The 26,577-nt window shown below is 44.3% G+C and overlaps 1 protein-coding gene across 3 annotated transcripts; it reads left to right on the plus strand.

Annotated features, from left to right (window-relative positions):
* Positions 1-26,577, plus strand: Taf5l (TATA-box binding protein associated factor 5 like). Of its 3 annotated transcripts, none has more exons than XM_059263837.1 (5): positions 1-215; positions 12,578-12,722; positions 17,436-17,540; positions 22,105-22,829; positions 24,752-26,577. In XM_059263837.1, the coding sequence occupies exons 2-5, from the start codon at positions 12,581-12,583 to the stop codon at positions 25,547-25,549; spliced, it is 1,770 nt and encodes a 589-aa protein (XP_059119820.1). In that variant the 5' UTR covers positions 1-215; positions 12,578-12,580; the 3' UTR covers positions 25,550-26,577. The 3 variants fall into 3 exon arrangements, with proteins under 3 accessions (XP_059119820.1, XP_059119818.1, XP_059119819.1); XM_059263835.1 differs by having other exon boundaries at positions 22,102-22,829; positions 24,752-26,576; XM_059263836.1 differs by lacking the exon at positions 1-215 and adding an exon at positions 443-553 and having other exon boundaries at positions 22,102-22,829; positions 24,752-26,576.

Here is a 26,577-nt window from a genome sequence, read left to right on the forward strand (position 1 = left end):
CCTGGCCGCGGCGTCGCGCGTCCGCAAGCCTAGCCCGGCGTGCCCGCTCCGTCAGGCGGTCATGGGGCGGCCACCAAGAACCGCGGGCGCGGTGGGACGTAGGGCGCGGGGACCCGGCTAGCCGGCCGCGGTACGAAGTCCTCCGGCGGGCAGCCGATACGGAAGCAGCCGGTGCCGGGCGGCGGCGGGGCAGCGGGAGCCGCCTGGGATGTTCAGTGAGTGCGGGCGGGGCGCGGGGAAGGGGAGGGGGGGAGGGGACGCGGGGGAGGGGCTTCGGGCGGGCGGCTCCGCGCCTCCCGCTCGCGGGCGCGCGCGTTTACCTGCGCAGGCCCGACCTCCCCGCGCGCGCGGGCCCGAGCGACCCCGCACGTGGCGGCCCCGGCTGCACGCTCCCGGAGACCCCGCGGCCCCCGCCGGGCGCCCTCGCGCGGAGCCCGGCGCGAGCTCACGAGGGCGCTCGGCGGAAGTGGGCAGCAGACGGCAGGCTCAGCAGCTGCCGCCGTGAGTCGCCGCCCCGCGGACCTCGCAGGCACTGTGGCTCCGGCGTCGAGAGGTGAGTCCCGCTCCTGTGCTCGGACCCCGGACTCGCAGGTGGATGGCTTCTGGGGTTTCCCGGGAGTCGGGATCAGGTGTCCGGAGACCGGTGCCAAGCCTGGCCGGCCCTACTGGAAAGTGAAGTAGGAAGGGAGCCCGCCTACTCCAGGTTCAAGACTTCTTGGCTACTTGAAACTCAGAGGGACTGAATGTCACGGATGGAGTTGGTGGCCGCGGAGACTAGGATTGCAACCATGTAGCTAGTTAGCTGCCTCAGTTTCTCCTGCTGTAAAATGGGGTGGTGGTTTAAGACTAGACTCTCAAATGGTAGTGGTGGCGCACTCTGTAGGCTGAGGCAGAAAGATTGCTGCAAATTTTGGGCCAGTCTGGTGTACAAAGTGAGTTCTGGGCCAGACCAAGCTGCGGAGTGAGACTTGATCTAAATATATATTCGCACATGTGTGAACCTTGTTTTATGAATTATAAAGCGAATATTAAACCAGAAAAACCGAAGTCAGCTTGTGCCTTCAGTAGTTTTTGCCATCAATAACAAATTAGGTTCCTGTGTTTTGGGACAGCCCTTTCCAACTGCGAGATTTGAGTGTACTTCTGTCACTGAAGAGGAGTGAAGGCCCGTCCTGACTGCTCAGTAACTGATTGTCTTCGTTATTTGTGCGCTCTGTAAGAATCTGTGAAAGACATCTGGGGACAGAGGAAGAAGGGGCTTTGCTTTTTTCTGAGTAGTCGTAGCTTGATCTTGTGTGATGCCGGCACTGGTCATTGCACAGTACTTGAAGTCGCGTTTCCAGCCTTCCACATAGCCATCAGCCTCTCGAGTGCTTAACTACCAGGTGCTTATTCTCAGAGCGAGCACCTTTGAGTGTTTGCCCTTCTACTCCCCCCAGGCATCCAGTGTGGGATCAGTGGAGCATGGGGTGCTTGCTATAAAGCGTGCAGGTTCAGATACTGCATCCGGATACTGAGTTCTCATCCAGGGCCTACATGACTTCATGCAAGTTGTCTAACTACTCCGGGCCTCAGTTTTTCCATCTGAAAAATACTACCTGCCTAATAGAGTTGTGAGGGTAAAAGCAGATAGTATGTGGGAAGTAGTTAAGATGTTGTCTAGCAGCCAGGTGGTGGTGGTGGTGGTGGTGGTGGTGGTGGTGGTGCTGCTGCTGCTGCACACCTTTAATCCCAGCACTTGGGAGGCACAGGCAGAGCGAGATCCAGGACAGCCAAGGCTGTTACACAGAGAAACTCAACGCTAGGTATCATGATAGCGTGGGAAACTCAGTAATATGACATATACTATGATGGTGCCCCAGGCTCAGCGGGTGGAAAGGCAAAGTAAAGTGAGAACTGAAAAATCGGTTCAGGTGGGTAAACAGAGGCAGTTCAGAGCAACCTCAAAATGACACTGTTGGGTGGATGTGATAAGATAAAAAGGGAGATTATGGAATCTACTTTTAAAAAGGAACTACTTGTTTTAAATAAGATAAGAAATGAAATTTTTTTGGTCTGAGTTTATCAGATGTTACTGGACTGGACATTGTTAATATATATAATGGAGTTTTTTGCCTGAATCGGTCAAATGTTAATGGACTAGACATCATTAATGTAATATTGACTGTGTATATTGTATATACTTATTGGATATAATTTTTCTTGTATTAGTTATAAGCTTTTTTTTAAATTTGAGACAAAAAGAGGGGAAATGTGGTATTGTGTTCCCCAAAATATTGTGCACCCTAATAAACTTATCTGGGGTCAGAGAACAGACAGCCACTAGATACAAAGGCTAGAAAATGATGGCACTCACACCTTTAATCCTAGCACTCCAGAGGTAGAAATCCCTCTGGATCTCTGTGAGTTCAAGGCCACATTGGAAACAGCCAGGCATGGTGACTCACGCCTTTAATCCCAGAAAGCGAGCCTTTAATCCCAGGGAGTGGTGGTAGAAAGCAGAAAGGTATATAAGGCGTGAGGACCAAAAACTAGAAGCATTTGGCTGGTTAAGATTTCAGGCTTATAGCAACACAGTTCAACTGAGACCCATTCTGGATGAGGACTCAGAGGCCTCCAGTCTGAGGAAACAAGACCAGCTGAGGATCCAGCGAGGTGAGGTAGCTGTGGCTTGTTCTGTCTCTCTGATCTACCAGCATTGACCCCAATAACTGGCCTCAGGTTTGATTTTGTTAATAAGACTCTCTAAGATTCCTGCTACAGTTGGGTTTTATTTTTTTTTTTAATCCTCCACACTAGTGACAACAGTAAGTTTTTTTTTTGTTTGTTTGTTTTTGGTTTTGTTTTGTTTTTACCAGGACAGGATTTTCTCTGTGTAGCTTTGGAGCCTTTCCTGGAACTCACTGTGTAACCCAGGCTGGCCTCGAACTCACAGAGATCCGCCTGGCTCTGCCTCCCGAGGGCTGGGATTAAAGGCGCGCACCACCACCACCACCACCACCACCGGCAACAGTAAGTTTTCAAATGAGTGTATCGCATTGACTTTTTGGAAAGAATGCCTATAGTAGAGTGGTGTTAGGTTGAAGTGGTTGAAGTAGAGAAGGCCATCACTACTTCTGTATCTAGCTTAGTACAGATAGACTTTTTAATCTAAATTTCAAAGCCTAGAGAACACTCAAACAAGGCAAGAAGAAACTATAGGTTATTCTAGACAGTGTTCTTTCCTAAAAACCATATTGTAGTGAATGTCATGTACCAGGGTAGTTTCTCTGAGAAGTCTCCCTGTGATTAGAGGGTGTCATTCCATGTTGTGGTCTCTGCCACCAGGCACACTTGGTTGTTTCTCCAACACCAAGATGATTTCAGGAGGGCATACCAGGCTGAAGCAAGCCCAGGGGTGCTGGTTTAGGACTTTGGTTCAGTCTCATCAAATCAGTTAATAAAAGAACGACAACAACAAAAAATGTTGACCGATGACTGCTGGGGTCATGTCAGAGAGCACAGGTACAGATCACACATAATACACAGAAAATAATCGGGAAATAGTGATGCATTCTTGTTATCCAAGTGCAGTGGAGGTGGTGGCAGGAGGTTAGAAAGTTCAGGATCAGGCTGGCTATGTTCAGAGTTGAGGCCATCATGGGCTGCATAGCAAGAATTATGACTCAGGAAAAAAAAATACTGCAACTGATGAATGAAAAAATGCTTATTGGCCATCAGTGGTGGCACACACCTTTAATCCCAGTGCTCGGGAAGCAGACACAGGCAGATCTCTGTGTTTAAGGCCAGGCTGGTCTACAGATCAAGTTCCAGGACAGCCAAGGCTTCCCAGAGAAACCCTATCTTGAAAAAACAAAGATAGCTTGGAAAGAAGGCATATAAGGATTTGAAAATTCAAGAAGTGCTGTGAGGACCCAGGATAGCTTGGTGGTAGAATGCTTGCCTAGCATATGGGAAGCCTTAGCTTTAATCTCTATTGCTCCCCCGCCACTACTCCCTCCCCAAAGAAAAACTTACGAGGTTACCTGTGGTGACTTGGTAGATAAGGAAAGTCAATTACATGTCTTACTTATTTTGGCTTTTTTGAGTCAGGGTCTTACTGTGTATCTTCGGCTGGCCTGGAACTCACTTGCAACAGTGTTCCCATCTGTGCCTCCCCAGTGCTGAGATTAAAGATGTGCTATGATGTCCAGCTTGAAAATAAAATTTGGTAATCCATAGTGGTTTTGTTGATCATAGATACTGTTGTTTTAAAATGTGTATAAATAGTTGGAGCAAAATTGTACCACAATTTGATATATATATTGGCATACCCTTTTATGTATGTCAATGAAGTTTTATATATGTGGTGGCTTGAATGAGGATGGCCCTGTAGGCTCATGTTTTGTGTGTTTATTGTTGAGACAGGGTCTCTCTACATAGCCTTGGCTGTCCTGGAACTCTCTATGTAGACTAGGTTGGCCTACCTCCTGAGTGCTGGGACTAAAAGTGTGCATCACCACAAGCCAGGATTAACCTTATCCAGCATGGTTTATATATGTGAATGATTGGTCCCTGGGTGTAATTGTTTGGGGAAGGAATAGGGGGTGTGGCTTTTTGGAGGAAGTGTGTCACTGAGGGTGGGCCTTGAGGTTTCAAAAGCCCATGCCAGACCCAGTCTCTCTGCCTCCACCTTGGGGATATGGTGTAAGCGCTCAGCTACTGCTCCAGTGCCGTCGTCCTTGCTCGTCCATCTGCTGCCATCATGCTCCTTAGCGTTGAGTCATGGACTCACCCTCTGAAACAAGTAAGCAAGCCCCCAGTAAATGCTGGCCTTGGTCATGGTTTCTCTTCACAGCAGTAGAAAAGTAACCACGATAATATAGATCTTTTTTTCCCATGCTAGAAAAACAGTATTAAAGTAGAAATAAAATACTTGTGGCTTTCTTGGTTCTAGAAATCACAAAAGGTCATAAGCCTAAAATAAGTCCAAGCAGAAACTAGACAGCACTCAAACTTTTAAGTCATAATATAGTTCATATTACCTGTCCCTTCAGAAGCCAGTAAGCAGGATAGGAATTGAATCTTAATATAGTCTTATTTAGTGTGTTAACAATCTGAGAAGACAAAGGTTCATATTCTGAAGTTTCATAGTCTGTCTTATCTCCAGACGGCAGATTAAGAAGAGTGTGTTACCAAAAAAAAAAAAAAAACCTGGGCGGTGGTGGCGCATGCCATTAATCCCAGCACTCGGGAGGCAGAGCCAGGCGGATCTCTGTGAGTTCGAGGCCAGCCTGGGCTACCAAGTGAGTTCCAGGAAAGGCACAAAGCTACACAGAGAAACCCTGTCTCGAAAAACCAAAAAAAAAAGAAGAGTGTGTTGGGGACACAAAGCATCAGTCACTCCAGAGCTCAGTCTTGACCCTTTGGTCAGCCACGTTTCTAAGACTTAATGATGCCCGTGCTTCTCTTACTATCCCTTCCTTCTTCTCTCATGGGTGTTTGAGCGCAGGCGTTACTTCTTGATATGTGGGGTCAGGTTAATTTCTGCTAATGTCAACTTTGTACTCCAGGAGCATCTGAGCTGGGAGGGGTTAACTCAGAACAAACTAAGCATTAACAATATTGTGCATCAATTCCTTTTTACAATATGAAGTATATGTGTCTTTATAATGGAGAATATGGAAATACTCCAATCTATTCCTTCTGTCCTGCATTGCTTTTTTTTTTCTATTTGAGACAGGATCTTTAGTCCTGACTATTCTAGAACTTGCTATGTAGACCAGGCTGTGCTTAAACCTACATAGATCCACCTGCCTCTGCCTCCTGAATGCTGGAATTAAAGGGCATCATCACCAGTTATTTCGCATCACTTTTTTCTCCCCCATTGTAAAAAATGATCTCACTCTCTACCCATGGCTGGCCTATGTATCACTGGCCTCAATGCAGTTTGCCTTACCTTCCCTAGGACTGGAATTACAGGCATGTACCATCACACCTAGTGACTCCCCCCTCCCTTTTTTTTTTTTTTTTTTTTTTTTTTTTGCATGTCAGTTTAAAAGTTAAGGAAAACCCTCCCACTGAGCATGGTGGTGGCACACATCTTTTTGGTTTTTCAAGACAGGGTTTCTCTGTATAGCTTTGGAGCCTTTCCTGGAACTCACTCTGTAGCCCAGGCTGACCTTGAACTCACAGAGATCCACCTGCCTCTCCAGTGCTAGGATTAAAGGCGTGTGCCACCACTGCCTGGCTAATGGTGGCACACATCTTTAATCCCAGCACCCAGAGGTAGATCTTTTTGAGTTCAAGGGCTACATGGTCTACAAAGCAAGTTCAAGACCAGCCAGGGCTACGCTGTCAGTCCCTGTCTCAAAAAGAAAAAGAAAAAAACCCTGTCCCAAGTAGACTCTTATCTGGGGAATAGTAGTGGTAAGCACGGACAGCCTGCATTGGAACAAGAGAACTTAGAGGTAGGTGGATATTGGGATGATCCAATTGAAAAGTGCTTTGTGCTGTCAGCAGAAAGTAAGAATGATTCTGTTTAGAAAGAATTCATTTAAAATAGGAATTAGAGATTTCTTAAAGTGGCCAGAATATCTTGGTTTTTTGTTTTGTTTTGTTTTTCGAGACAGGGTTTCTCTGTGTAGCTTTGCGCCTTTCCTGGAACTCACTTGGTAGTCCAGGCTGGCCTCGAACTCACAGAGATCCGCCTGGCTCTGCCTCCCAAGTGCTGGGATTAAAGGCGTGCGCCACCACCGCCCGGCTCAGAATATCTTAAGAATATAACTAGGGCTGGAGAGATGGCTCAGAGGTTAAGAGCACCGACTGCTCTTCCAGAGGTCCTGAGTTCAATTCCCAGCAACCACATGGTGGCTCACAACCATCTGTAATGAGATCTGGCGCCCTCTTCTGTATATATAATAAATAAATAAATCTTTGGGCTGGAGAGATGGCTCAGAGGTTAAGAGCACTGACTGCTCTTCCAGAGGTCCTGAGTTCAATTCCCAGCAACCACATGGTGGCTCACAACCATCTGTAATGAGATCTGGTGCCCTCTTCTGGCCTGCAGTCATATATGCTGTATATGTAATAAATAAATCTTTAAAAAAAAAAAAAAAAAAAAGAATATAACTAGGTTTCTTGCTTTAATGATGGGTAATAATAATAAAACCATTAAGTTGCCTAGGAGGAAGCTGAGGTAGGATTGCTCCAGTTTTGAGACATACCTTGGTTATAGGGTATCTCAAAAGGTGAGTTCAGCAGTATCTAGCCCAGTCATGGGACCATAAAGGAAAAGGGAAAAGTAATTTGCATTAATAGGAAGTGAGGAGTCACAATCTTTCTCTGCTGCTCAGTGAGGCTGGGCAGGGTCAGTGAGCTGGGTAAGGAGACTGGTGTAGAACCTCTAGGTTAGTATGTTATAGACAAAGCTAGTTGACCAGAGAAGATGTTGAAATCTTGAAGGTGGTGATGGAGAAATCAGCTTTTTTTTTCTTTTGAGATTTTATTTTATGTGTATGAGTCTGCATACCACATGATGCAGTGCCCTTAAAAGCCAGAAAAGGGTGGCAGAGCCACCAGAGACTAGAATTACAGACAATTGTGAACTGACTTGTGGGCTCTAGGCGTTGAACCCTGCTCCTCCAGAAGAGCACCTCTGAGCCATCTCTCCAGCCCCCAAAAATAGTTATTGATGTTGTCTGTTGGGTGTTGTGTTTCCTAAGTATGAACTTACATAGATACCACCACCAAAACTCCAGGTCCTTCCATTTCATCCTGAGCCCTGGCTATAGCCTCATTTACAAGACCTTTTTCTTTTTCTTTTTCTTTTTTTTGTTTTTTTTGTTGTTGTTGTTGTTGTTTTTTTTTGTTTTTGTTGTTGTTTTGTTTTGTTTTTTTTCGAGACAGGGTTTCTCTGTAGCTTTGCGCCTTTCCTGAAACTCGCTTTGGAGACCAGGCTGGCCTCGAACTCACAGAGATCCGCCTGGCTCTGCCTCCAAGTGCTGGGATTAAAGGCGTGTGTCACCACTGCCCGGCGATCTTTTATTTCTTAAGAACACCTTGGGAGAAAGCACAACTACTGTAGAAGTGTATTGCAATGTCTGAGCAAAGAATCACTTTGAAAGGCAGTCATATTTGGAGGTAGAGATAGGATCAGGAGTTCAAGATTCTACTCGGGCTACATACAGTGAGTTTGGAGTCAGCCTGGGATATATGAGACACAGTCTAAAGGGAAAAAGTCAAGGTTTTTAAATTATATGAGATATGGCTGAAACTACATAGTGTGCCTCAGTTATTTTTCAACTTTGACTTTTTTTTTTTTTTTTTTCTCGACAAAGCAAATTGACTATACTCTCGTGGCAATGTAAATACTGGATTTGGGGCAGGGGTTCACTTAGATGACCTCTAGATAGATCTCTCTTGCTCCATGTGATGGCACATACCTGTTATTCCAGTACCTGAGAGATGAGGTCAGGAGAGGCTGAGTTCAAGGTCATCTTCAGAGAATGTAGAGTCAACTTGGGCTGCGTGAGACCCTATCAAAAAACAAAACCAAACAAAAGGGGGGATTAAATTAGATTGAGTACCTTAGCAAGTACTTTATATGACATCTCAAACAAAAAGTGTAAACTTCCAGGCTTTTTAAAGCATAAAATCACAATTAGAGAAAAATACTTTTTTATAGGTTCGCAGTTAGAAAAATTACTCCGCTCTCCATATCCCCAAAACTGGCCATGGTCAGCAACTCTTATGGAGCTAATTCAAGGACTGTGTAGAAGTTAGCCTCCCTGGATTTCCTTTGAAATTATTCTACTTGAAGCTTCCATTTTAAAGGAATGAATTATGTCTCTATAGTAGTATGTTGGCATCTCACAGAGCTGAGTAGTTACTGCTTGTCTTGTCTTAGTAGATTTAGCATGTTCTCTACCCACTCACTATATTTGACGTTAAGTGGGTAAGGCTGAGATGCAGTGTATAATAATGGACCAGGTTTACCAGGCCTTGCTCCAACATCCTCATTTTAGGGAAGTGTAAGAAAAGTATGCAGTTTGTTCTTCCTGATGATTACTTGGAGTGATCATGTAAGATTTTGCATTGCAACTATGCTGAGTGTTAGTGAACAGAAGCAACCGTTAAGATACAGGAAGAGAAGGGTATTTGGCATCAGGTTTGTGTGAATTGAAAACTGACAAGTCGCCGGGCGGTGGTGGCGCACGCCTTTAATCCCAGCACTTGGGAGGCAGAGCCAGGCGGATCTCTGTGAGTTCGAGGCCAGCCTGGACTACCAAGTGAGTCCCAGGAAAGGCGCAAAGCTACACAGAGAAACCCTGTCTCGAAAAACCAAAAAAAAAAGAAAACTGACAAGTCTTGAAATTTTAACAAAGATTGTATAACTATATAAACAAGCCCTTTTATTTTATTAGCGTTTTATTATGATCTCTGGAAAACTGAGCAGGTATCTCAAAATTGCAGTGTAAGTCTTATATCTGGGTCTTAAGAGACTTGGTTCTATTTTAAGGCACCCCCACCCCACCCCCACCCCCCGCCATGTCCATTTATGGGTATTTTACCATGGAAATCCAATTGCTCTGAGGCATTCTTTCATTATTTTGCTTGAAATATGTGCATCAGAATAGAACCAGCTAAGCTGGTTGGATCATGTTTGTGGTATTAGTGTTCCATGTAGGCTATAAACACAGTTCCTGCTGAATTCTTACCTTGAGTTCCTTGGCCCAGAAGCTGACTTACCCCCTGTCCTCAGGGAGATCTCTTAGAGTAAAGGCAGTTGCATTCAGACAATCCCCACTTCAAGCAGTTAATTTGGGTAAATTCATTGACATCAGTTTTTACAAACTAAATTCTCTCAATTCCATATGTAGCTGAGCTTTCCTGTTTGTATTTTGTTTTTGTTTGAAAATGAAACTAAATTGGATTTTATGTAGCCTGAGGTTAGGCTAGATCCTCCTAACCTTCGCTTCCTCGTGTGCTAGGATTACAAATTCAGGACACCACCCTTGACATTTGTTTTCTTTCACAGCTTTAGCATCTCTTCTCATCTGTGGACACATGTGTGTTGTCCTATTTCGAGAACACGCATCTCTTGGTCTGTTCTCCAATCAGTTGTCTTGTGTCTCACAGGCAGTACTTTTTTCCTGTCAGAAGGGCTTGATTGGAGCGAGGCGTTGGTGGTACTCACCTTTAATCCCAGCACTCAGGAGACAGAGGCAGGCGGATCTCTGAGTTTGCGGCCAGCCTGGTCTAGAGAGTGAGTTCCAGGACAGCCAGGGCTACACAGAGAAACCCTGTCTTGGGGGCAGTTAAAAAAAAATAGAATTGATGGGAATGCTTGTGAATTCACTTGGGTATATGTCCATAGTTCCATGTCACTGAAAGCTCACAGTGGAAAATCTAGAAAGGTCTTAGTTTTTGAAGTGTAGAATTGGACTAGTTTAATAGGGTTTGAAACTAGGCACTCTGGAAAACAGCAGCAGCAGGTATATATAATACAGTGTAGGCAAGGCTGGGTATCTTGACTGGAAAGGATCATAGAGTCACAGCTGCTGTATGTGTTTGATTCCCTCCCTCCCAAACCAGAATTCCCAGGGCTGGGGTTACTTAGATTTGCACATACACACACTGCCGGGATTCTTGTGTGGCTAGGTGAGCCATAGAGAGTCACTGATACAGTCAGAATGAATGATTATATTGAATAGTGGCCACAGAGAAACGATGATTTTGGCCTCATTAATGGACAGCAAAAGTGTCTCTCAAAGTATCAGAGCCCTTGTGCTAGCAATAAAAAAAAGAACCTTCCTTTAATCCCAGTGCTTGGGAGGCAGAGGCAGGCAAATCTCTGTGAGTTTAAGGCCAGCCTGGTCTACAGAGCGAGTTCCAGGACAGGCTACAAAGGTACACAGAGAAACCCTGTCTCAAAAAACAAAATAAAAAAATGAAAAGCTTAATTAAAATAGCTCATCAATACACTGAAAGAATAATAAACCATCATGAAAAGGAATGTCAGTATTGGGAATTTATTCCTGCTTTGTTACATGACCAAATTATAGCCTTGTCTTTCTTTATAGCTATCACCCCTCCTTTCTGGCAAATATCTTGGGTTCTTCGTGGTAATCCAGGAATGAAATTCATGGACAGCATAACTCTGTCTCATAGTTTAATAGGGTCAGTAACACTTTGTGACATACATAGACTTTAGTCTCTGTGACTTCAGCCTTCTGTGCTCTCCTTGCTGTGTGACTTTAAAGAAATTGGAGGATTGGTCTTCAGAGTATCTCACAAACCAGTTTAGAAGGAAAAAGACATTCACAGATACTCTGGAAGCAGTGTATTAGCCAATAACCGGCGGAAATGCACTTGGCTATTCATGCATAATACACTGGAATTGAGATGGACAACAATTAGAGGTGAAGTCTTGAAAAGCATTTAAAGAAAAAGATAACAGCTGGAGAGATGGCTCAGCAGTTAAGAGAACCGGATGCTCTTCCGGAGGACTGGGTTTGATTCCCAGCACCCATGAGGTAGCTCACAGCATCTGGGACTCTAGTTCTAGGGGATCCAATGCTCTTTTCTAGTCACTGTGGGGACCTGACATAAAAGTGGTGTGTAGATAATACATTCAGGCAGAACACTCATACGTATTTTTTAATTAATGAAAAGAAAAATAAAGCGTTTCTTAAAAGATTTTTTTTTTAAGACATAATTTCTCTGTATAGCCCAGGCTGGCCTGGAACTCACTCTGAAGACCAGACTGACTTGGAACTCAGAGAGCCTCCAGCCTCTGCTTCCCAAGTGCTAGGATTAAAGGTGCCACTATGCCCAGTAGGGCGCCACCCCTTTTTGACTATTAAGAAATATGGGCTGAGTATGGTTGCACATAACTTTAATCCCAGCACTTGGGAGGCAGAGGCAGGTGGATTTCTGAGTTTAAGGTCAGGCTGGACTACAAATCAAGTTACAGGCCAGCCATCACTACACAGTGAGACCCTTTCTTTAAAAAAAAAAAAAAAAAGAAAGAAAGAAAGATCGAATCAACTATGGGTAGTGGGGGATACAGCTCAATGGTAGAGTGCTTACCTAACTTGTGCAAGGCTCTGGGTTTCATCCCCAGAGACACACAAAGATACCTCCTGTTACCAGGGTCTTACCTTATCAGCATCTGCTTACCCAGTGTCTGGGTTTCTCGGCCTTTGATCTTACACTGCCCCTACTTGAGCAAAATTTTAGCAGGTTCTCTGCTAAGGAATAGCTCTCTGACAGAACAGTAGAAATAGCCTGAAATTCAAACTAGGCCTGCCTGCCTGATGCTAGGAGCACTAATGAAAAGGTTCGTGGAGCTGGGTGATGACGGTGTTTTGGGGAGTATTCTGTGGGATGTGTTACCCATGCTGTTTCTGTGTTTTCCATCAAAGAAGCTGGTTATGTGCCCTTCGGAAAAATGGATAAAATGGAAGAGAACAGCAGGTTCAGAATTAGGGACTCAGACTTGTGTCCTCACTGGGTCACTTTAGTGTCCATCTTTCCAGCTGTGTGATACCTCTGCCATCCCTTACAGTCTGCTTCCTGTGTTTCTTCTCCACAGGTCATGAAACGAGTGCGCACGGAGCAGGTTCAGGTGGCAGTGTCCTGCTACCTCAAACGTCGGCAGTACGTGGACTCAGAAGGCCCCTTGAAGCAAGGCCTGAGACTATCACAGACCCCTGAGGAGATGGCAGCCAACCTCACAGGTACCAGGATCCTGTGACTAGCCTGGAACAGGATCTGTCTGTGTCTAAATAGGTTCTCAGCAAAGGATAGGCTACCCCGCCTCAGTGAGCAGCTCTTTGGGTCTCTGGCCTCTAGGCCTTTCCTGTCCCTCCAAGCTGTGTTCACTGGACTTCTGAGCCTTTTGGACCCCTGGCTAGAGCCCTATTTCCTTCCTCAGCATCCAGATTGTTTAATGTGTACCTGATGGTGTGTGCAACTTTTCTTTTTTACCTTACAAGACCCTGAGTAATAGGTTCTCTTCTAGCATAGAACTTTGCTCGTAGAAGTTAGGTCTATAAGGTGGTTGCATACTGTAGGATTAATGGTTAGAAATACTGGTATCATAAGTACTTATAAAGTTTTTAAATTTTGTTTTGGGGCTTGAGAGATGGCTCAGAGGTTAAGAGCACTGACTATTCTTCCAAAGGTCCTGAGTTCAATTCCCAGCAACCACATAGTGACTCACAACTATCTGTAATAAGATCTGGTGCCCTCTTCTGGCCTGCATACATACTGTATACATAATAAATAAACAAATCTTTAAAAAAAAGAAAAAGAAAAAAAATTTTGTTTTGAAATCAATATTTCAAAACTGGACATAATGGCTCAGACCTTTAATCCAAGCACTTGGGAGGCCAAAATGGGAGGGTTGCCATAAGTTTAGGACCAGTTTGGGCTACAGAGTGAGGTCCAGGCTAGACTAGGCTACAGAGTGAGATTATCTTCAACAGCCATAGGGGAATTTTTAAAAGGAAGGAAGGGTGACTCCATCAGGAATATCAAATCATTGTTACCATACGCAAAGGTTATCACTTAGCTGTTTTATGAGTTCAGGGTTTATGTAATACAGTTTTTCTGTCCTTCCGTCTCCCTCTGGTTTTTATGAAATGGGTTCTCACAAGGCCTAATCTGACCTTGAACTCTCAGCAAGCCTCAGCCTCAGGTATATGCCACTATGCCCAGCTGAGTTTCTAATACTGGTGATTCGATGTATTTCACTAAATTGGATGACTGTGAAGGACACACGAATGGCTGTGTGGTGTGGAGTTCTCATTGTTTGCATCTCCCAGCTCTGTCTCTCCACATACCCAAAGTGGCTTCTTCTCCCCTCTTTGTTCCTGGACTAATGCTTTCCTTGAACATATTGCCACTGCTCCATCCTAGCAGCAGTAGATTCCTTGGTTCCTTTTCACAACACTCTCAGTCAGTGGCCTGTTTTGCTTTAGGATAGACTGCCTTTGCTATGGAGAAAGTGATGGAATGTTCGGAACCTGAGGAGGTTTTTGAAATGAGAGTCTTGGCTTCATGGAGGGATAACAGAAGCTGTCAGAAATCTACCTCCATGTTCCTTTAAGGGATACCTGGCTGTTCTCTGTTTCAGCTCCTCAGGGATAACCTGGTGAGCAGTTATCTCCCTATCTCTAGTAGAGGGCTCATAGCTCCTATTGCTGTGCATCCATGGGACCCTGGGCAATAACTCTGTGTTTGTGGGAAAACAAGAGAGTACTGCTGATGGATCTCCAGACATCACTCTGCAGTTTAGATGCAGTGGCTTTTCCAGAGGCCAGCAGGAACAGAGAGAAGTTGAAGAGGGCTGATCGTGCTATGGAATCCTGGATTTTCTGATTCATGAATGATCTGAATCATTGGACTGCACTCTGGCAAGTTTTCATTGCACATCTGCTTTAGGCAGATGATAACAACCCTAGAACTTGCTAAGATTCCAGCTGCTGGGAATACATGCTACAGTACAGCTGTAGAAAACCATGGTGTGCTGAGCTTTGACAGGGATACCTTAGGGTCAGGGAGTAGAAAAAAAAATGGTCATTTGCACTAGGTTGGCAGGGCAAGCAAGTCTTCTTGCCAAAGGCCTGGTACTCCCTTGTGGTTAGGAGTTTTTCGTCTTTTTGGGGTGGGGGGGGGCGTGCCACCCAACTCCCAAATAAATCACACATGGAGGCTTATTCTTAGTTATGAATGCCTGGCCTTAGCTTGGCTTAGTTTCTAGCCGGCTTTCCTTATCTTAAATTGTCCCGTCTACCTTTTGCCTCTGAGCTTCTCCTGTTCTCTTACTTCCGTAAATCTTACTCTTACTGGTTTTGTAGCTGGGTGGCTGGCCCCTGATATCTTCCCTTCTCTCACTCCTAGCTCTGTGCTCTCTCCCCCCAGTTTTCTCCTTCTATATATATTCTCTGCCTGCCAGTCCCTCCTATCCTTTCTCCTGCCTTGCTATTGGCCAGTTCTTTATTAAACCAACAGGTGTTTTATACAGGCACAGTAACACAGCGTCACAGAGTTAAACAAACGCAACATAAACAAAAGTAACACACCTTAAAGTAATATTCTACTGCACTCCCTAGCTTATGGTCAGGTTGGCCAGTAGCAGAAGGAATGAGCTGTTTTCTGAGGAATTACAAGGAACACTCCACTGTCAGGTTAAAGGAGGACCTGAGAGATCTGGAGATAGATTTCAGGACAGTGACTGGGTGCTAAGTCTAGTTAAAGGGTCCAAGTTAGATTAGATATACCAGTCAAGAACCAGCATAGTCAGAGGATAACAGGAATCTGAAGGGTTTTGACTGATGAGGGGGAGGGAGAACACCTGCTGCTCTAGCCATCTGAGTTCTGCTGGCAGGAACTCCTCTTCTTCACACCCCCTTTTCTGTCACCATGTTTGATTCCTTCAGTTCTACTGTGTTCATTACCATTCCTCCATCCACGTTCTCGTGGCTAGATATGGCATTTTCTTCAGGTCACTATGGAGATGACCCTGGCTTCCAATCTCAAGTTGGTACCACCTAAATGAGTATCTGCTGCAAGGAATTTGAGGGCAACCTCCATTTGCAGAGCATCAAGGGTTCTGGACATTGTGTGAAAGTTTGCCTTTAAGTTACAATAGGAATAAAAAACAATATGGTGTAGACTCTTCAGTGGATAGTGCAGAAAGCTTGAGTTTCTTTTTTAGGAAGCATAATCTCAGTCCAAGTGTGATGGCATACTACTATAATTCCAGCACAAGTAACAGAAAGATTGAGATTCCCAGTCAGCTGGGACTACATAATGACCTGTATTGTGAATTCTAGTTGGTCTTAATAATAAAAACCTGCTTAATAATAAAAACCCAGAGTCAGCTATTGTGATAAATGCTGAAAGATCAAAGAAGCAGAGCAGCCAGCCACTAGAAAGACTTCTTACCTCTAGGAATCCTCGGACTGAAAGGGCTGGGCTCCTGTCTCCACCACTTCCTCTCTCCACTCAGCCATATCACTTCCTGTTTCCTCTTCTCAAGTGCTAGGATTAAAGGTGTGTGCCTGGCCCCTAGTGACTAGTTCTGCACTTGGATCTCCAAGCAATATTTATTTGTTAAAGCACAAACAAAATATCACCACATTTCCCCTTTTTTGTCTAAAATTTTAAAAAAAGGTTATAACTAATATAAGAGAAACTATATAATAAGTACAATAATTATATACAATATATACAGGCAATAAATACATCAATAAAGTCTAGTCCATTAACATTTGACAAATTCATAGAAAATACTCCATTATTTATCCTATCTTGGTGAGTCCAAAAGGTTGTACCTAATTCACTTTGTGTTCTAACTTGCATTACTAAAACTATCTTTTAATGTCTCTCAACCTTAGATACTTTATACCTCTTTAGTAAATTTCTTTTCTGAATCTGGTAACAAGGAACACTATAACTGTAAAGTCTTTGACTCCATCAAAGACCCAAGAAGGAAATAATATTACCTGAGTAAGCAGGAAGTGCAAGCAAGCGACTTCCAAAAAAAATGTGAGAAATGACAGAAACAGCTGGCTGCCTGGACAGTCACCCAAGGTTCCTCTGTAGTGTTGGGGCTTCCCTCTTCGGCCTACAGGTCTAGCATATCTGACAGACTTTTCTGTGAAGCAGGATATTCTAAAGGGCTGTCCTACCTTGTCTTGGCAAAGTTCTGCTGTCCTTTCTTTTGTGTGGTGTTACAAAGGAATGTGAGCCAAAATAACTCTTTCCTCCTTTGGAAAAAATATAAAAAGGAAAAAAAATCAATAAAGGGTTGAAAGTTAGACCAGGCGTGGTGGCACACAGCTTTAATCCCAGCACTTAGGAGGCCGACGCAGGGGGATCTCTGAGTTTGAGGTGAGCCTGATCTATAGAGCAAATACCAGGACAACTAGAGCCACTACACAGAGAACCTGTCTTTTAAACAAAGGGACTGGGGGGATTGAAAGTTAAAGAAACCTTCCTATTAGTAAAGCAGAAAGATGAAGAGTAGAGAAAAGAAAATGATTTTCAGATGATCCAACTTTGAAATTGGGAATCAGAAAATTAGAAGACATGATCAGAAACAAGTGAAGACTGTTTCTCTGAACTGGAAGGCACATACTATTCCTGAGATTTATCTGGAAATGTCTAGCCTAGTTGACATGTTACAGTGTGCTATGGCCTGGGTTGGTTGATCTCAACATAGGCTAGACATTTCCAGATAAATCTCAGGAATAGTATGTGCCTATCCTCTCTTCACTTAATTTATCCTATGCTTTCTAGTTTTTCATTCCACTGCGCTAGTTTTGTAGAGTATCAGGAGAGAAGGGAGACAGACAGTGTAACCAGCCTGCCCTCTGTCTATCCTGCTACATGGTAGATAGTAACTGCCTTCCTGCCTCTGTCTTGTGTGTCTTCCTCTTTAGTCCAATCAGAATCTGGTTGTGCCAATGCGGTGTCTGCAGCTCCTTGCCAGGCAGAACCCCAGCAATATGAAGTACAGTTTGGACGACTGAGAAGCTTTCTCACTGGTAAGTCCTTTTTAAGAAACCAAATAATGTAGACATCCCTCAGAACCTCTTGTATTACAAGCATAGTGTTAGGTTCTAGAGAGTCAGGTACTTGTTTGTTTGGTGGTGGTTTGTTTTTTCAAGACAAGTGTTTCTGTATAGCCCTGGCTGTCCTGAAACTTGCTCTGTAGACCAAACTAGCTTCAAACTCAGAGATCCACCTTCCTCTGCCTCCTAAGTGCTGTGATTAAAGGTGTGTGCCACCACACTTTTAACTAGTTCTTGTATACAAACAATTTCTGTGAGAGTTAGATCTTGAGGTTGAAGTTCATAAGGATAGAGAAAACTCTGTGTGTCCTATTCACTGTTTGTGTGTGGCTTTTGGCTTATGACTTCTGAATAAATGAAAGCAAATTCAGCCATGGAGAAAAGCATCCTTTAAATGAAATGAGTTTGAAATGTACGTCATCTTTCAGAGTAGTGCTCATGAGTTGAGTGAAGAAGTTAACTGTTGTCATTAGGCAGGCCAAAGATAGAATGACCACAGAGACACAAAATCAATGAATATATGTTCCATTTGCTTCTTCTTAACACATTAATGTGAGTTTTTAAAAAACAATCACTTAAGAAGAGCCATTTAGCCGGGCAGTGGTGGCGCACGCCTTTAATCCTAGCATTCAGGAGGCAGAGGCAGGTGAATCTCTGAGTTCATGGCCAGCCTGGTCTACAGAGTAAGTTCCAGGATGGGCTCTAAAGCTACACAGAGAAACCCTGTCTTGAAAGAAAAAAAAAAAAAAAAAAAGGCACCATTTAGCCCACTGGTGGTGGCGCATGCCTCTGATCCCAGCACTTGAGAGGCAGACGCAAGCAGATCTCTTGTGAGTTCAAGATCATCCTGGTCTACAAAACAAGTTCCAGGACAGCCAGAGCTGTTAAACAGAGAAACCCTGTCACAAAAAGAAAAAGAGCCATTTACCCCATTTAGGAACCTCATTATCCTCGAATATGAGGTGAAGAGGTTTGGACAGCTAAACCAAACCATGTTTTCTAGCCCTGAGATGGCCAGTATTAACTTAAAATTGAGGAGCTGCAGTAAGAACTATGTTGATTGTGAGTACTAATCAGTCTTACTGAGTCCCTTCTGTAAGCACCTTATAAGAAATAAAACACTCTCTACCCTGGAAGGATGAAGACTAATTAGTGGATACTGGTTTAGTGGCACACACTTCTAATCTCAGCATTCAGGAGGCAGAGACAGATAGATTTCTGTGAGTTTGAGGCCAGCCTGGATTACATGATGAGTTCTAAGCCAGCCAGAGTTACATAGTGAAACCCTGTCTCAAAATAAAATAGCCAGGTGGTGGTGGCGCACGCCTTTAACCCCAGCACTAGGGAGGCAGAGACAGGCAGATCTCTTTGAGTTCAAGGCCAGCCTGGTCTACAGAGCAAGTTCCAGGACAGGCTTCAAAGCTACAGAGAAACCCTGTCTCGAAAAACCAGTATAATTTGATCTATTTTTTTTTTAAAGATTTATTTATTTATTATGTATACAGTGTTCTGTCTGCACATATCCCTGCAGGCCAGAAGAGGGTGCCAGATCTCATTACAGATGGTTGTGAGCCACCATGTGGTTGCTGGGAATTGAACTCAGGACCTTTGGAAGAACAAACAGTGCTCTTAACCTCTGAGCCATCTCTCCAGCCCCGAAAAACCAGTATAATTTGAACTTATCCAAGAATAGTGGCACCTTAGTACTTGGAAAGCAGGGACATCAAGGATAGTTCGAGGACATCCTCATAGCAAATTTGAGGCCAGCCAATGCTACATGAGACCCTATGTTAAAACAAACCAGAAAAGGGCTAGAGAGATGGCTTATTAAATAAAGGTGATTGCCATGAAACCTGGCGACCTGAGCTCAATCCCTGAGACCCACATTGGTATCAGGAGAGAACCAACTGCCAGTTGTCTTCTGGCCTCTACACATGTACCCTGATACACACATGCATGCACACACATACAAAACAAATACCATTTTCAAAAACTGTATTAGGGGCTGGAGAGATGGCTCAGGGGTTTAGAGCACTGACTGCTCTACCAGAGGACACAGGTTCAGATCCTAGCACCCATAAAGTAGCTAGCCACCATGTGTAACTCCAGTTCTAGGGGGTGCCCTCTTCTGGCCTCTGAAGGCACCAGGCACTCACATGGTACCCAGACATACATGCAGGCAAAACTCGCATACACATAAAATTTTAAAAATCATTTAAAAAAAAATATTTAAAAGCTGTGTTTAAAAAAACAAAAACCCAGTGATTAACAAAAATAAATAAATAAATTGGGTTCTGGAGATGGCTGGCTCAGCAAGCGGTTAAAAAGCCTTTACTATTCTCCGTAGGAACCAAGTTTGGTTCCCAGCACCCACTTTGGGCAGCTCAGCTGCCTATAACCCAGCTCCAAGGGATTCAAGACCTGTCTCTGGCTTCCATGGATACCCACACAGATGTAGCTTGCAATTCATGCATGCATGCATGCACGTACTTACACACACAAATATAGATAAAAACTTTATAAATTTTAAAATAATTTTCTCCTCAAGTAAATAGTCCTTGTGTTAATCTAATGGCAAAGATGCATATGAGGAGACAGACCAAAATAAAGTCTCCATCCATTCTGTGTGTAGAGTCACCCTATGTTATTTGACCCCCATAATAAACTTATGTTTACATGGTCTAGTGTTTTAAGGGGAGGGTCAAACTATTACAGAAAGTGAAGATTTACTAAAAAGCATCCATTATGTTTAAACTGAAAGGATAGACTCCATTATATCTCAGAATAGAGCTGGGCGAGTGTTCCAATGCTATAATCCTAACACTTGGGAGGTAGAGACGGGAAGATCAGGAATTTAGAGCCTTTATAATAAGGTATTGTAGTAAGCAAGAATGTGGAAATACTGAAGGTTATTTTTAACTAGCTTTGGTTTATTAAATTTTTAAATGGTTATATCTATTGCTCTGTGATGGAGTTTTCTTGCCTTTATAGTGGGGAACTTCTTCCAGCCTGCCTTCCGTTCATTCAGCATGTACTTAGGTTAAGCACTGGCTCGGTGGTATTGTGATTTCTGACACAATTGTTGCCTTTGCGGAAGATCCTGTCCAGTAAGGAAGCCAGACACAATTCAGCCACACACATGTAATTGTGTCATGGAGGGGAATTCTGTGTACTCTTGTTCTGGATGTGGTCTGCTCCATGGTAAATGATTCTGGGATGACCCAGTAACAATATGTAATTTTTAGTCACGAAGGTATAGAATAATTTCTTAATAATTTTATCACAGACCAGGCTACTTTATCAGTGAAGCCTTCTCACATTGAGTTGGGATTGTTAGAGTTTATGTGGTGCACATTTTCATGATTGCATCTTAGGTATCTACCTAGGTTCTGCTGTGGAATAGCTCATGTTTTTTAAAAAATAGGCTAGCAGAACAAAAGTACTGGCTTGCTTTGCACTAAACAAACGTTACACTAAATATAAAACCTTTTTGTTTCTGTATAAAATTCAAACTCTATTACAATAAAGGACAAGCAAAACCCAAAAAGCAGTAGAGGTCAAGTTAATTGTGGCTGTTAACAGGTGGATTTTGCTAAGACTAACCTCAAGTGTTTAGACACTGCTGTGGCTCTGAGCGAGTGTGCCTGGCTCTGTTGTATGGTACTTTTGCCATGAGGTGGCTGCCCTCTTCCGCTCACACTGATCTACAGAGCCCTACTCTTAGACACTCTGTCCTCACTTTCACACATACTTAGATGCCAATATGCACCTCTTTTCTCATCCATCTGTACAGTTAAAGCCTGACTTAGCATTCTTTATCGAAGTTTCATGACATTAGTTTCGGACTAGTCAGTGGTCTCAACAACAAAATACAGATCTTATTGTAATTTACCACCGTGAAAGGGAAGTTTCATATCTTTCACCAAAGAAGTCAAAGCTTTAAATGCATATTGTCATCATCACATAGGACAAGTCAGCCTGGATAGCCAATGAGTTTTGATTTTCTCTTGGCTACAGTGCTCACAGAACCAAGGCTAAGTGCCATTCTGAAGATTTTTTTGAGACAGGTTTTTACTGTGTATCCCTGACTAATCTGGAACTATATAGATCAAATTGGCCTCAAACACAGAGATCCACCTGCCTTCCAAGTGCTGGAATTAAAGGCATGAACTACCACCCCTGCTTGCCATCTGGAAGATTTTAAACATACTTGTGTTCCTAGCTTGAAGCTTATCAAGATGAAAGCTTTTGTGAAAAATGCAGTCTGCCTAGAACCCATCTAAGGATCCTCAGAGGCAGGGTTTCTGACTTGAGAAATACTAGGGAAGATGCTGGACTATAGGCCTAATTGCAGCTGCACGAGGCATGGCCAGATCCCCCCAACCATTACTGAACCTCCGAGTCTGCTCTTTCTTGTTTGATTGGGGAGACTTTGAACCTCTAGGTTCTGTGGGCAGTAAGTGTTGGGTAACTGGCTCTAGGAGGGTCCTCTTGTTTCTTGGGTTACTGAGTGAGTTTTTGCTGTTTCTCATAGCAGATTCTGACTCCCAGCACAGCCATGAAGTTATGCCTCTCCTCTACCCCCTCTTTGTCTACCTCCACCTCAACCTGGTCCAGAGTGGCCCCAAGAGCACAGTGGAAAGCTTCTATAGCCGCTTCCATGGAATGTTCCTACAGAATGCAAGTCAGAAGGACATCATTGAGCAGCTGCAAACCACACAGACCATCCAGGACATTCTGTCAAACTTCCAGCTTCGTGCATTCCTGGACAACAAGTACGTGGTCCGTCTCCAGGAAGATAGCTACAACTACCTTATCCGCTACCTCCAAAGCGATAACAACACTGCCCTGTGCAAGGTGCTTGCCGTGCACATTCACCTGGACGTTCAGCCTGCCAAGAGGACAGACTATCAGCTCTATGCCAGTGGTGGCTCCTCCCGAAGTGAGAGCAGCGGCTTGGAGCCACCAGATGTGCCCAATCCAATTCTGCAGAATGAAGCTGCCCTGGAAGTCTTGCAGGAGAGTATCAAGCGGGTCAAGGATGGACCTCCCTCCCTCACCACCATCTGCTTCTATGCCTTCTATAACACAGAGCAGCTGCTGAATACTGCAGAGATCTCCTCTGATAGCAAACTTCTGGCTGCTGGGTTTGACAACTCCTGCATAAAGCTCTGGAGCTTGCGCTCCAAAAAGCTGAAATCAGAGCCCCACCATGTGGACACATCTCGTATCCGTCTAGCTTGTGACACTCTGGAGGAGGAGGTAGGGATGCCACTTTTTCTCTCTTGTATCTCCTTCCTATTAGAGTGCTCTTGACCTGTCCCACCAAACAGTACTCTGTAGTCCCCTGCTAGGCAGCCAAAGCTGGACTAACACCAAATGATATAGCCATTGAGTCCTGCTCATGCTTGATAAAAGCACATGAAAGCCCTTCTCCCAACTCTCAGCATTATTTATGAGTGGACAGTGTTTGCTGCTGTCTGAAAAGCAGGAACCACCATTGAGCCTAACAGATCTTCAGCTGATAATGACTTAGGGATCACATTACATGTCTGTTGTGTGCACTCAGATGTGCACTGTGCAGGTTCAAATAGTGAGAAACAGGATTGCTAGTTAGGGGTCTACATTTAAACAGTAGTGACTGTTGTCTTCCCCTGCAGAAACCTAGGCTATTTCACAGCCTTGTCCAATATGAAGTACACTGAGGCTAGCACCTGTCCTAGCTCTGTGTGCCAAGAGTGGTCTCAGCCCCACTTTGAAAAGGGACATGGGTTGTACAACTAGTGTCTCCTCAATCAGTGCAGCAACCTGTTGTCAGGTGGAATGGTTATTCTGGGATGGCCATGAAAGGTGCAAGCACAGTGGCCTAAGTTCCCGTCACCAGTCACTACTGTTAACAACTTGGGCTGAGAGAGACAGTCTTGGTGATCAGCTTCTCTTGAGCCCCCAAATGCTTTTGCATTTATAATTTGAAGTGTCTGCAGTAGCCTTTTTGAGTAATTTCAGACAGACACCAGTGCTTAACTCCCTCAAGTTTCATACACATTGGAAGCAATTATTTTGCTTTGACTTCGTAGTTTACTAGTAGAAGAAACAATGCCTACTAAAAAGGTGTTTTTTTCCTATGCAGAAACCAGTAAAGCTGAGTGTTAGAAAGTCTTGATTGTCTTCTAGTGTTCAAACCCCTTGTAGTGAAGAATCGAATCACAGCTATAGTAGTCAGGAGCTTCCCTGTGAGGGAGTGGAGGAGAAATGGTTTATACATAGGCTGCAGCCTTTTGGGAAAGGGCTGTGGGAGCACACTTTATCTCCAAGTACTAAAATATTTTCAAAAGTGACATGAGTCACTTGGCTCTGTTTTAAGCCTCTCCCCTCCTCACTCTCACTCTCCTTAGACCAGGCTGTCCTCAAACCCAGAAATCTGCCTGCCTCTGCCTCCTGAGTGCTGGAATCAAAGGTGCGCACCACCACACCTTGCTGTCGTTCTCAGTCCATGAAGTTTGTTACTGCAGGAGACATGTTTGAGACTCTCCAGCTTCCTGTCCTTTTCCTTTGTTTTGTCCCACCCCAAACCTCACCCCAACAAAGTCTCTGTAATATCAAAATCTTGATGGTGGTCCTAAGTACTGGCGTTGCAGACATAAGTCACCATATCCAGCTTTTACCTATCAATGTTCATGGTCTCTTGGTAGCTGTATACTCTGGTTTAAAGTTCCTATGCAATTAGGTTTTATTTTGGCTCAAGTCCTTCAGATTCTTCTAAAGCAGGCTCTCGTTTTGTCTCAGCTGGTCTTTGAACTCAGGATCAGTACTGTGTTGACAGATTTATACTACCAGGCTTATCTCTAGATTTCATTAAATGGAATAGAAACGGAAAGAGATCTTTAAGGAGAATCTAAGAACTTAATATCAATGTCCGTCTTTTCAAAAGATATCTATCAGAATTAGTAATGGATGTCCTATAGGTTTGCCTTTCAGTCAGATGCTCATTCAAAAAGTATTTATCTTCAATCCGATGTGGCCTATGGTTGGGCATTGTAAGTGGCCATGAAGGGCATGCCTTCTGACAGGTACTGCTTCCAGGCAGGCCCTGTTCTCTCCTTTTCTTCTCTTGGGCTTACATTCCTTGTGAGACCACTGAATATTTTTTTGTGTGTTTTACCACCCCACCCACCATGTTCCAGGAGAATGAGGAAGATAATGCAGGCACAGAAATGAAGATCCTTCGGGGACACTGTGGCCCAGTATACAGCACTCGGTTCCTTGCAGACAGCTCGGGGCTGCTCTCTTGTTCTGAAGATATGTCCATCAGGTACTGGGACCTGGGGAGCTTCACCAACACTGTGCTGTATCAGGGACATGCCTACCCTGTGTGGGACGTGGACATCAGCCCCTACAGCCTGTATTTTGCCAGTGGGTCCCATGACCGTACCGCCAGGCTGTGGTCTTTTGATCGGACGTACCCGCTGAGGATATATGCAGGACACCTGGCTGATGTGGACTGTGTCAAATTCCACCCCAACTCAAACTACTTGGCTACAGGTTCCACTGATAAAACTGTCCGGCTCTGGAGTGCCCAACAGGGGAACTCAGTGCGGCTCTTCACAGGTCACCGAGGTCCCGTGCTTTCCCTTGCCTTTTCTCCCAACGGTAAGTACTTGGCATCTGCTGGTGAGGACCAGCGGTTAAAGCTGTGGGACTTGGCCTCTGGGACGCTTTTTAAAGAACTGAGAGGCCACACAGACAGTATCACCAGTCTGGCCTTTAGCCCAGACAGCGGTCTGGTTGCCTCTGCCTCCATGGACAACTCTGTGCGTGTCTGGGACATCAGAAGCACGTGCTGTAACACACCTGCTGATGGCTCTTCGGGTGAGCTCGTGGGCGTGTACACTGGACAGATGAGCAACGTCCTGAGTGTACAGTTCATGGCCTGCAACCTCCTCCTGGTGACTGGAATCACACAAGAAAATCAAGAACATTAAGTTTTTATTCAGGTGGCAGACTGGGTGGGGCTGGAAGACTGGTCGTAGTCCAGGACTTGCTAAAACTGAATCAGTGATTGCAAAAGAGCCCTCCCCTACCCCACACTCACCCAACACAGCCCTGGTGCACTAGACTCCAGTTGTGAACCGGATGCTCAGACTTGAGGCCTCCCGGCTCTATGCAGGCACCTTGCTTTTGCATCTGTCTCCCCAGTAGGGTTACTGGACAGTTGCAGAACTCCCCTGCAGCAGCTGTAGACAGTGTCTCCTGTGGCTACCCCTCGAGGGAAGTGGGGACAGGAACTAGGAAAAGAAGGGATGATCTAGCAGTCTTTCTTTTCCATAATGATAGAACCAGGATTTTTATTATTATTATAATTAATAATTATTATTATTGAGAAGAGGAAACCTAGCACTGGCAGAGATGAATCTGCTTTTATCTGCAGGTTTGACTCCTGGCACTGGCTATGATACTTGGAATTTTGAGGTTCAGGGAATTCAGACTTTGGTAGCCCAGTGTATCAGGAGAAGGGGCACCACATAATGTGCTTCTGCAAGCAGGCAGGTAGCTTAACTGAACAGTGGGCTCTTGGAGTGATGGTGGGGAAGAAAGATTGCTTTGTTGGCTGCACTCTGTCAGGACTTCTCTACCTGGAAAGAAAGACTGTGGTGGGCAGAGGGTGCACCTCAGCACCTGAGCCAGTTGTCCACAGTTCCATCCTAGCACCATCAACAAAATTATGATCAAGACTAATTTTGAATAAGTCACAAGATAGACTTAAGAAAGCTGGATTTCCAGATGACTGTTTATTCTGAGAGGTGGCTTTTTGGTGTCTTTTTCTTCCTCAATGATCTGCTTCCACCCCTCACTGCAGTACCAGTATAGTGAACACAGGAATGAATCATGAGTGCACACTCACGAGTATCAAACCATGCTCTAAGGACAAAGGAAGTTCTGATGTGTGGAAAAGGATTTAATATTTCTGTTTTCTGGAAAGAGTTATTTTGTATTTTGTTTTCTATTAAAA

Source organism: Peromyscus eremicus, chromosome 5 (assembly GCF_949786415.1).
Source record: "Peromyscus eremicus chromosome 5, PerEre_H2_v1, whole genome shotgun sequence".
NCBI classification, from domain to species: domain Eukaryota; kingdom Metazoa; phylum Chordata; class Mammalia; order Rodentia; family Cricetidae; genus Peromyscus; species Peromyscus eremicus.

Coding starts and splice junctions, on each gene's coding strand:
- Taf5l (XM_059263835.1), top strand. CDS start 12,581: ATGAAACGAGTGCGCACGGAGCAGGTTCAGGTGGCAGTGTCCTGCTAC. Junction 12,723..17,435: donor GATGGCAGCCAACCTCACAG/GTACCAGGATCC, acceptor CTTCCTCTTTAG/TCCAATCAGAATCTGGTTGT. Junction 22,830..24,751: donor GTGACACTCTGGAGGAGGAG/GTAGGGATGCCA, acceptor ACCATGTTCCAG/GAGAATGAGGAAGATAATGC.